Consider the following 12,132-nt stretch of genomic DNA (forward strand, 5'->3'; position numbering starts at 1 on the left):
GACAAATCTGCATAAATTGTCACTGTTAAAGGTGGAACGGTGTATCAAGCCGAAGAACTTTGGAAAGGTAAGCAATGCACAGCTGCATCACTTCTCAGATGCTAGTGAGTGTGGATACGGCGCTGTTTCTTATCTGAGATTGAAAGGCATCTCTGATGAAGTTAACATTGCTTTCATGGTTGGAAAGTCCAGAGTCGCCCCCATGAAACAAACCACAATACCAAGGCTTGAACTCACAGCTGCTGTATTAGCTGTCAGACTAGACAAGATGATTACAAAGGAGCTTCAACTGGAATTGGACCAGTCAGTGTTCTGGACCGACAGCACGACGGTGCTTAATTACATTTCAAGTGAAACAAAGAGATTCCACACATTTGTAGCGAACAGAGTGGCTGTCATAAGAGAAGCTACAGAGGTGGCCCAGTGGAGGTATATAGGCTCTAAACAGAACCCCGCTGATGAGGCTTCAAGAGGACTGTCAGTTGATGATTTTCTGAAATGTGAACGTTGGCTCAAAGGACCAGAGTTTCTGCTGACTGAGGAAAGGACCTGGCCAAAACAGGAGGTAAACAAACCTGCCGTCAGCTTAGATGACCCCGAGGTCAAACAAGACCTCACAGTTAATGCTTGTGTTGTTGATGATGCATCCAATACTATGAACAAGCTTCTAACCTATTTTTCAGACTGGGAAAAACTCAAAACTTCAGTCGCCTGGTTTTTGAAGTTTAAAGACCTACTTCAACAGCTAAGGAAAAAAGGTAAAACATGCAACAAAGGACATCAACACAAAGCAAAGATAAATGTTCAACCATTGACACGGGATGACTTACATAATGCAGAACTGGAAATTGCACGCCTCTGCCAACAGCAAAGATTTCACAGGGAAATCTCCCTCTTGGAGAAAGGAGCATCATCTGTGCCAACCAACAGTGACATCTACAGGTTGGATCCCACACTCCAAGATGGGCTGTTGAGAGTAGGAGGCCGCCTGAGAAAAGCATCCATGCCTGAAACAGTAAAACATCCAATAATTCTGTCTAAAGATCAATACATATCCAAACTTATCTTACAACATATTCACAAGCAAGTGGGTCACGCTGGACGTAATCATATGATATCTACACTTCGAAAAACCTACTGGATAACAAATGCAAACTCAGCCTGCAGGAAAATCATTGCTGATTGTGTTACCTGTCGTCGTCTTCAAGGGAGAGTTGGAGAACAGAAAATGTCTGACCTTCCAGCTGAAAGACTCCTGCCAGACTTGCCACCGTTTACTAATACAGGCGTGGATTATTTCGGCCCTATTGACATCAAAAGAGGTCGCAGCATGGTCAAAAGGTATGGCGTAATCTTCACATGCATGACCAGCCGGGCAGTACACCTTGAAGCAGCCCACTCACTGACAACAGATTCATGCATAAATGCCATCCGACGGTTCATGTGTCGACGTGGGCAAATCTCCAACCTCAGGTCAGACAACGGCACCAATTTTGTTGGAGCTGAAAGAGAGCTAAGGGAAGCTCTTAGAGCCCTGGATCACAACAAAATTCAAAGTGCTTTGGCAAAAAGAGGAATAGCATGGACATTCAACCCTCCTGCTGGATCTCACTACGGCGGAACATGGGAGCGGATCATTCGCCTCATAAGAAAGGTGCTGTATTCCATTGTCAAACAGCAAACCATGGATGATGAGAGCTTTTGCACTATTCTTTGTGAAATTGAAGCCATTCTCAACAGTCGCCCAATAACCAAACTATCCGATGACCCTAATGACCTGGAAACACTTACACCCAACCACATTCTTCTGTTGAAGGCCAAACCCCTTCTTCCTCCTGGACTTTTTGATGATAGTGATATATACATCAAACGAAGATGGAGACAGGTACAGTATCTGTCAGATTTATTTTGGAAGCGGTGGGTAAGGGAGTATCTTCCACTGCTCCAAGAAAGACAAAAGTGGACAAAGCCACGAAGGAATTTTTCTGTGGACGACGTTGTTGTTATCATGGACCCTTCTGCTCCAAGAAGTTCATGGCTGATGGGTAAAGTGACCAAAACCTTTCCAGACAGGAGAGGTGTGGTCCGGTCAGTTCAGCTGAAGACCAAGACAGGCTTTCTGGAGAGGCCTGTCACCAAGCTCTGCATGCTATTGGAGACATAAAGATTGTTATTAAAGACTGATTTATGGATTGACTTATGAAAGAAAGAAGATTTGATTTATGGACACCGACTTCTGAAAGAAGAAGAAGAAGATTTGCACACACACACACTCTTTTTGGCTCCTTTTTGAAATCTGTTTATATAATTGTAGTGCACACCAACACAATTATGGGGCCGGTGTGTAGGAGCCATTTTTTATGTTGTGTAGGTATTTACTTTTCCACAAGGGCGCAGTATTGTTTCTGTTCCTTTCTTTTACCCCAGAATCTGCCCCAGCTGTTAGAGATCAGGAGAGCTGATTAGTTTGAGTTGAGTGGTGGTGGGAGAGACACAGTTTTTACACGACAGCCAGAGAATCAATAGAAGCTTTTTGTTTGTCAACTTGCCTTATTCTTTTTGTTGAAATAAACGGGAACCTCACCCAAAGACATCATAACCTTCGCAACCTTTCTTTTTTATTCACTCTGGAATCGAGTTAAGAACCATCCCAAACCACCATCAGGTGACACGTTTTGTTTTTTGAATAGTCACCACAATCATCTTAGTTACAGTTTTATATCCCTGTTGTTGGGGCATCCTTGTAAAATCATTTATATAATACACATCTAAATAAACATATATAGAAACTCACACATCCTCCTTTTAGGTTCTGGAATTATAATCTGTCTCATGATTCAGATTATGTTTGAGCGTCAGTACAAATTTAGTTTTCAAGATATGTAAATATTCAGATTTTATTTTATTTTTAATTTGGTCTGAACAAGAAATAAATTAATCCAGAGTTGCTTGTTTTCGTTTGTTTGGTTATATTCATGCTTTGCTGTGTTCTTCACCTTTAAAGTTATTTTGAGTGTAGATTATAAAAGGGTTTTGGGATGTTTTAAGTTTCTCATGTGAAATGTTCTGTTAATATTTCCTGTTAGAGACTTTTCTGTTTTAGCCTTGTTAACATTTACACTGCAAAAATGAAAAGGTTGGAACTGTGCAAAATTACTGAATTTATCTTTTGTGAGTTTTTAAACTTCACATCTTCTCAAAGCTGTGAGTTCTAGTGTCCCTGCTCGTCAGGCTCCAGAGGATTCAAGCAGTTTATTCCACATGCAGACGTGAAATTGATCAGCCTGAGCAGTGACGTTCTCCATATGAACATTTGAATACATTCATATCGTCCTGTTGATCACTCACACACTTTACTGTACTCACTCAGTCACATTCACTCACTCAGTGTTTGTTCTGTCACACGTCAATCACACTCATTGTCCACGAAGCTGTCAGGGGTAGTTTTAGCTTTCTGTGTCTTGCTTATGGACACTTGGGCATGCGGACTGGAGTAGCTTGGGATCAAACCTGTGCTCCTCTGGTTAGTGGACCATCCGGTCTACCTCCTGAGCCACAGCCGCCGAAACATGCAGCTGCAGAACCAGAATTTCTGTCCTGTATTCAACCTAAACACTCACCTTCATGATGTTAGGTCACGTGTCCCCTGATGAGACATGAGACGTGTCATATCACAAACGTACCATTTTGTGTTTTGCCAACTTAACTTCAGCAACTTTACAAATTTATCTTAGTAAAGTTAGTTGAAGCAAATACATATACAAATCCATTAAATATTCTCTGTTGATAATATTTATTAATGGCATTAACACAATTTCAAGTTTTCATTTTTACAGTGTAGAAGCTGAATGTTTGAGGCTCAATTTCTCTTCTTGTTTCTGTTTTTTATAAATAAATGTAAAATTAATCTGCTTTGCTGTTTCATTTCTTTTGTACTTGTGTTTTTAATAAAGTCTCTGATGTTCTCTGGGATTTCTGCCTCTTTGTGATTCAACGTGTAGAAAAGTTCAACACATCTGTGAAAGTTCAAATGTTCATTATCGTCCCGGAGAATAAACTAATGTGGATTTGACCTGTAAGAGCAGCAAGGAAAAAGCTATTTGGTCAAACCTGTGACTCTCAACAGGAAAATGACAAAGACATTTTACACATGACAAGAAAAATGGTCAAATCTGGACCAAAACAGTTTTGCTGATTGATCATCCAGCTGATAACCACAAGTCATGACCCTGAATGATCCTGTGGGTGTGAACCTCGGGTCTTCATTCTACACAAACACGTCGTCACAAGCAGATCTTTACTTTCACTTTCCTTTTACAACCTCAGATGATGAGATTCACCCAGTTTCAAGTGACGTAGAGGCTGATCCTAAATTCCCATTGGCTCAGAGGATGTCCCCGCCTCACAGTTTGTCCTCGTGTCACCTGGTTTGGTCTCTTGTCGACACATTCCATCTCTCTATGTAAAGACAGGAGCTCATCTACCATCAGCCCAGTAAAGAGGAACACACCACCGCTCACCATGTTCACTGTACTTTCCCTGCTTCTACTGACAGGAGCACACAGCGCGACGGCTCGTGAGTTAAAGTCACGTTTCTACTTTATTTTATTGTATTTGGTCGATTTGAAGTTTAATAGCGTTTCAAAGACATGATTTAAAAAGTTCATGTTAGTGATGCATATTTCAGCGTCCGGTGTGAACTCGGCGTGAGGCTGAAGAGCTGCGGGTTCAGACCCCTGATCTAAACTGTGTAAATTGACAGATAAGGCGACGACAGTAACAGTTACAGGAAGCTGCTGAGCACAAACAGCTTCCTGTTTTGTTGGTACAATGTTCAACATCATGTAGGCTGATGAAGACCGTGAGTGACGTCACTGACATGAGATATTACTTATTAATGATCTGTTATCAATGTGACCTCCTCCAATACAATCAACACACATTGTTACTAACACAAAACACAAATTCATCTCTAATGTAAATGATGTCAGTGAAAAGAAGCAGGGAGACAAAGAATCAGGACGAGGCTGCCTCCATGATGAATCACTGACAGATGTCTGTTAATACTTTCTAATGTGATAACATCTGCACTGAAGCTTGACTGCTTGATGTGAGTCTGTCACAGAGATGAAGGTTTCAGCCTTCATGTTTACACACATGCACCAAGTGTATTTTTACAGAATAAACAAAGAAGATGTGCAGTTATTTTTACATTTTAAAATAAGTAGTGAAAAAACATATATTTATTTTCTTAATTCAAGTTCTGTTTGGACACATTATCAGATTTATAGTTATTTATAATGAAGCTAATGTTTAACATTTAAACATCAAGTCTCAATTACTATTCTTTGTCATAAGTATTTGACTTTGACATCTTAGGAATCAGAGCCAAACACACAGATTAATTATTTTCAGTCGATTGATCTGAATCAGAAATGAGTCTATACATTAAAAAAATATTCAAGCCCTTCCTGTAGCAATGCCCCACTTTGTTTTGTTAACTGGATCCATCATAAATGTGTATATTTGGATAAATATTTATTGATATATAAAGAGAGAAACCAACTTTTTAAAGACTTTAAGAATAAAAGTATCAAAGAGTAACTGGTAATTGAAGTAGTTTCACTTCACATTAAATACTCTGCAGTAGAAAATATTATTTACTAATATTAAACATTTTAGTCTTAAGATTGAATCCATTTTAAGACGTAGCAGAATATTCAAAGTAAAGAGAGTCTGGACTCTGGAGCAGACGTTTTATCTATGAATGTGTTTTTGTGTTTGTTTACCTCACAACACAAGTTGTGTTGAATGTGCTTCATGTCTTCTTGACTCTGAGTGATTTATAAAACTGTCTGAAAACTAAAGTCATGACTTGAACTTTTTCTTGCAGGGATTCACTCTATGAAGCTTTTCTACACTGGGTCGTCTCAAGTCCAAAACCTTCCAGAGTTTGTGGTTGTTGTTTTGATTGATGAAGTTCAGATCGGATACTATGACAGCAACACAATGAAAGCAGAACCCAAACAGGACTGGATGTTAAAGGCAACTGATGCACAGTTCTGGGAGAGGCACACACAGATTGCTTTTGGTTCACAGCAGGACTTCAAAAACCGCATTGAAATCTTAAAGGAACGCTTCAACCAAACTGGAGGTTTGTTTACATTTCACTCTCTAATAATAACACCGACACACAAACACACACACACACACACACAATTATACTCACACACCAAAACTCAATAACACGTACGCTCACACAAACGCATTCACACACACACACAGACACACACATGAACACACAATCACACACGCCCACAATTACACATAAACGCATGCGGACACACACACATACAATCTCACTCACACACACACACAATAAAACGCACACTCACACAAACGTACACAAACAATCACACTCACACACTTAATAACACAAACAGACACACACAGACATTTTCATTTATTAGATTTGAATCCAAAATATTTTCTAATTAATCAAACATGTGATCAATAGATTTTTAAATGATCAGATTTTTTTATCAGGTGAAAATCTCAGATGTTTTGTGATGTTTCCTAAATATTAGAGTTTGATGCTTCTCGTACTTTTTGATGAATTAAAAACATTCACAGTCATTTTCACTACTTTCTGATATTTTCTTCAGTTTAAAAGGAATTGATCAATACAAAATAAAATAATCAACAAGAATAATTAGTTTGAACCTTAAATGTATAAAATAAACAGTAGAGCAGGAGATGAACGTCCCTGTGCTGACCACAGTGTGTCCACAAAGTAATAAAAACAGAAGAGAATTACACGTTAGATTAGATTCACACAAACACAGAGTCAAAGCCAGAAGACATTTATATACTGTAGTGCTGAAAAGACATTTAACTTATGACCTGATCAGCAGAAAATAATAAAGATCAACAACTGTGAATGAGTTGTTATCAGTAAACTCAGTGGAAGGATGTGTTGTGGGTCAGAGAAGAACTCATGAAACTCAGGAGCAGATCAGGGGCTGATCCAGGATCATCTTTTATCTCTTTAGGGTTTTCAACGTTTTCCTTGATTTTCAGAGAGAAACTCTTGAATCATTATGAAACAAATAAAACACGTTTAGGAGACTGATGTTTATGAGTGACAGGTGGGCCTTGGTGGAGGTTTGTACTCCACTGAGGGAAGATCGTGTGTGTGTGTGTTTGTGTGTGTGTGTGTGTGTGTGTGTGTGTGTGTGTGTGTGTGTGATAATAACAGTTCAGATCTCTGTCTCTCTCTCAGGTGTTCACATTCTCCAGGTGATGTCTGGATGTGAATGGGACGATGAGACAGGAGAAGTTAATGGTTATGATCAGCATGGTTATGATGGAGAAGACTTCATATCTGTGGATATGGAGACAGAGACGTGGATCGCTCCAACACCAAAGAGTGTCATCACTAAACTGAAGTGGGATCAGGATAAAGGTCGACTCGCATATCTTAAGAACTACTACACCAAAGAGTGTCCTTCTGATCTGAAGAAGTTCCTGGAGCAGGGGAGGAGCTCTCTGCTGAGAACAGGTGACATCACAGAACCTCCATCAACTGAATGTTCCTCTTTCTTTCTCTGTGGCAGCGAACGAGAGCAAATACACAGACTGTCTCTCTCTCTCTCTCTCTCTCTCTCTCTCTCTCTCTCTCTCTGCTCTTTCAATGCCTCCGCTCCGGTGACACCTAGTGGCCGCAGGCATCATGCTCTCGGGTCTTCCCATTGCTCTGAACACGATATCTCCAGATGTCTTGAGGGAGTTTCCCTCAAATTTGGTGCAAACATTCACTTTGACTCACAATTGACCTGAACACATTTTGGTAGAAAAAGGTCAAAAGGTATGTTTATGTTTTTTTGAACATGATATCGTGAGGTCAGATTCAGATTTTGTACAAACTGTCACATAGACTAAAAGATTGATTGGTTATTGATTAGATTTTGGTTCCTGGAGGTCAAAGGTCAAGGTCACAGTGACCTCATATAACTGTGAATGTGACATAATAGCACTGCCCCTAGGGAACTTCATTACATCTGGCACAGTTCACTTGGAGTCACTGATGAATGGATTAGACCGGGTCCTCTGAAGGAAGCCGTCCCTGAATTGAGACCCAGCCGGAGCGTCCTCCCTCCTCACTGCCCGACCGACCTGCACTCACTTTGCACTTTAACACAAAATACCAACATTAATCAGAAGTGATCAGGACCTGTCCACTACAGGAAGTTTACTTCATAAATACTGTGATATAAAACCTGTCAATAAATACTGTGATATTACTTTTAGGTCATATCGTCCACCTCAGTGTCTTTGCATCACTTCAGCCTCTGTCTCTCACTCACATCTCACAGTTTGTTCACGTATATTAAAAGACATGACTAATGCAACATGAATGGAATCAAACAGGAATGATATAGTTTACAATACATTATAATAACCCATAAACTGTCTTTCTTTTTCCTGCCCAGAGCTTCCCAGGATTTCTCTCCTCCAGAAGTCTCCCTCCTCTCCAGTCAGATGCCACGCTACAGGTTTCTACCCCGACAGCGCCGTGTTGTTCTGGAGGAGAGAAGGGGAGGAGCTTCATGAGGACGTGTACCAGGGAGAGGTCCTCCCCAACCATGATGGAACCTTCCAGATGAGCGCTGACCTGAAGGTTTCATCCATCTCCCCTGAAGACTGGAGGAGGTACGACTGTGTGTTCCACATCTCTGGTGTGAAGGAGGACATCGTCACCAAACTGGACAAAGACTCAGTCGAGTCCAACAGAGGTGAGACTGGAACCAGTGATGAAGCTGGGAAACAAACATTTCATCTACAGTAACAGTCCTGCAGGTCATGTTGGCTGATGTTTAGCAGGAGAAGTTTTCTTTCATCAATGTATATAGATAAATTTAGATCAGTGTAAAACCAGTGCATGTGCCCCCCCCCCTTCACCATCATGTGACCTTGAAAAATTAAGTTAGTTTTAATGTGTCTGCAACAGTGTCTGAGGATTTTATTACTATTATTATTATCATTGATCAATTAGATTTACACATTTATAAATGTTTAAATTGACTTGTATGATTTTATTCGATGAAGTGTTTCTGCAGGTCTCAACTAGAACCAGACTGGTTTATCACTGGTCAGATGTGAGCCTTTCACAGACATACTGGGATCAGGGTGGATGTTTGATATGAAAACTTTTATTCTACAGAATTAATGAAGCAGAAAAAACAAACAAATCTCTCGTTCTTTACCTCGAGTAACAACAGACATTTAGGTTCATGTCTTCAGGCAGTTTATAACCATTTCAACCATTGACCTCAAAGTGAAGCCAAAGCGTCTTTGTCGCTGATTGATGCTATAAAAACAGAGTGAAATATCATGATTGACAGCTCATGATTGTCAGCTCATGATTGACAGCTCCTGATTGACAGAGCATGGATTGTGGTTCAGGGAGATTCTTGTCGTCCAACCTGCTTCATCTGTTCAGGTTGTGATGCTTTGTTTTTTTATTCACTCAACAGAGAAGCCAATCAGCGTGACCATCATCATCATCATCATCATCACTGCAGTGGTCGCTCTCGCTGTCGTCAGCGCTGTCATTGGACTCATCGTGTACAGGAGGAAGAAAGGTGAGAGACCAACACAGAAGCTTTGTCCAACATTTTTCTGGTGGTTTGATTTCAGACTTTCTATTTAATGCTCGTTTAGATCAAACCTCATGAAACAAACTTCAGTTCCTCACACACCAACTTCTGTTTCAAGAGCTGCAGGGTTCACACAAAGTTTTCTAACTTCCCTCTGCACCATAGACTGTTTATAAAAAGCTCTGCACACAGCGTCCAGCACACAAACAATGAAAAGTGACAGAATGTTGTTGTTCGTTTGAGGAGGATCGCCACGAGAGAAAAACATGACACAATGCTGTTTGTGTTTTTACTGTAATAACTGAAATCATTTGTATTTTCTTTTTATTTCAGCCCAAAGTACCTCACCTGGTAAGTAAAACTTCTATTTATTCTATTCTGTTTTCTTTTCATACTAACATGCTTTATGAGGACATCACGTCACGTTTGCACAGCAACTGAAAGTACTAACATGTCCAGTTTTATTAAACACCTCTTTGGTCCAATTTGTACTGGTCCACACCGGCGACAGTCAGGGAGGCGTTATGTTTTCAGACTGTTCATCCGTTCGTCCCCATCTTGTGAACACGATATCTCAGGAATGCCTCGAGGGAATTTCTTAAAAATGTCCAAAAATGTTCTCTCAGATCTTGTCTACACTCCTGCCCTTATTTATATCAATGGATACGAGGCTCCCCACAGGAACCTGCAGTGTTGGTTGTTTGTAATGAAAGTGTCTGTTCAGAGGAGGATGGACTAACGATGTGTTTCTGACCTCACAGCTGGAACAGATCCAGGTGCCTTACAGCCGCTGAATTCTCCAAGTGAGACTCTGTCCTGAACACAGTGAGTTGCTTGATCTGTTTTCTTCAATTTAAGATCAGTGTAATTTTTTCTGAGTAAACTTCAATTTCACTGAGAGAATAATGGAAATATTAGGTCTCAATACTGTAAATACATCAAATACTTCGTGGAACTGAACATTTCATTTTTATTTATTTTTCTCTCTTCAGGTTTATGGACGAGAAGCAGTGTCACCACAGTCTCCCCCTTACGCTGGGAATTCATTGATTATTCATCACTCAAATAAGCAGGCAACCAGAGCTCTGTAGCAGCTGCAGCTGGGACTCGTCAGCGTGAGTGACTTTGTTGATCGTGACGACAGCAGCTGATTGTCTGGTTGTGCTTCTGCAGACGGTCGAGCTTCACTGAGCTTTGAACAAACAGGAGAACGGATCTTTGTGAGTCCAGCAGCAGCTCTTTATCTGTCGCTGCTCAAATCACTGCAGGTCACTTTGACCGGTTCAGAAAGTGTTTCATCATCACTGTGGTGAAATCGTCTTGATAATTCAACTCAGACACAAATCATCCAGTTAACGATTCCATTTCATTTCCAGGAAATATACTGATTCATTATTTATACAAAGCAACATCAAATTACACACAATGATGAGTTGTTGTCAAACAAGGACTTAGATTTTAGGGACAAGGGACTTTTCTATTTTAGCCTTGTTAACATTTAAACTGCAAAAATGAAAAGGTTTGAACGGCGCAAAATTACTGAACTTATCTTTTGTGAGTTTAAAAACTTCACATCTTCTCAAAGCTGTGAGTTCTAGTGTCCCTGCTCGTCAGGCTCCAGAGGATTCAAGCAGTTTATTCCACATGCAGACGTGAAATGGATCACCCTGAGCAGTGAAGTTCTCCATATGAACATTTGAATACATTCATATCGTCCTGTTGACCACTCACACACTTTACCGTACTCACTCAGTCACATTCACTCACTCAGTGCTTTGTTCAGTCACACATCAATCACACACATTGTCCACGAAGCTGTCAGGGGTAGTTTTAGAGTTCTGATTCTTGCTTATGGACACTTGGGCATGCGGACTGGAGCAGCTGGGGATCAAACCTGTGTCCCTCTGGTTAGTGGACGATCCGGTCTACCTCCTGAGCCACAGCCGCCGAAACATGCAGCTGCAGAACCAGAAATTCTGTCCTGTATTCAACCTAAACACTCACCTTCATGAAGTTAGGTCACGTTTCCCCTGATGAGACATGAGACGTGTCATGTCACAAACGTACCATTTTGTGTTTTGCCAACTTAACTTCAGCAACTTTACAAATTTAACTCAGTAAAGTTAGTTGAAGCAAATACGTTTACAAATCCATTGAATATTCTCTGTTGATTATATTTAGAAATTGCAGTAACACAATTTCAAATTTTTAATTTTACAGTGTAGAAGCTGAACGTTTGAGGCTCAATTTTCTTCTTGTGTCGGGTTTTTATAAATAAATGTTAAATTAAGCTGCTTTGCTGTTTCATTCCTTTTGTACTTGTGTTTTTAATAAAGTCTCTGATGTTCTCTGAGATTTCTGCCTCTTTGTGATTTAACGTGTAGAAAAGTTAAAATGTTCATTATAGTCCCAGAGAATAAACTAATGTGAATTTGACCTGTAAGAGCAGCAAGGAAAACATTTTACACAGGCA

The 12,132-nt window shown here is 40.2% G+C and overlaps 1 protein-coding gene across 2 annotated transcripts; it reads left to right on the forward strand.

The window, feature by feature from the left end:
- The first annotated feature begins 4,403 nt into the window (after positions 1-4,403).
- LOC128461388 (major histocompatibility complex class I-related gene protein) lies at positions 4,404-12,014 on the forward strand. Of its 2 annotated transcripts, XM_053446303.1 has the most exons (8): positions 4,404-4,576; positions 5,894-6,154; positions 7,283-7,561; positions 8,493-8,795; positions 9,537-9,644; positions 9,993-10,010; positions 10,421-10,484; positions 10,652-12,014. In XM_053446303.1, exons 1-7 carry the CDS (start codon positions 4,522-4,524, stop codon positions 10,477-10,479), a joined length of 1,083 nt encoding a protein of 360 aa, XP_053302278.1. In that variant the 5' UTR covers positions 4,404-4,521; the 3' UTR covers positions 10,480-10,484; positions 10,652-12,014. The 2 variants fall into 2 exon arrangements, with proteins under 2 accessions (XP_053302278.1, XP_053302279.1); XM_053446304.1 differs by lacking the exon at positions 9,537-9,644 and having other exon boundaries at positions 4,405-4,576.
- Positions 12,015-12,132: the final 118 nt, after the last annotated feature.

The sequence above is a fragment of the Pleuronectes platessa genome, chromosome 18, assembly GCF_947347685.1.
Source record: "Pleuronectes platessa chromosome 18, fPlePla1.1, whole genome shotgun sequence".
Taxonomy (NCBI): domain Eukaryota; kingdom Metazoa; phylum Chordata; class Actinopteri; order Pleuronectiformes; family Pleuronectidae; genus Pleuronectes; species Pleuronectes platessa.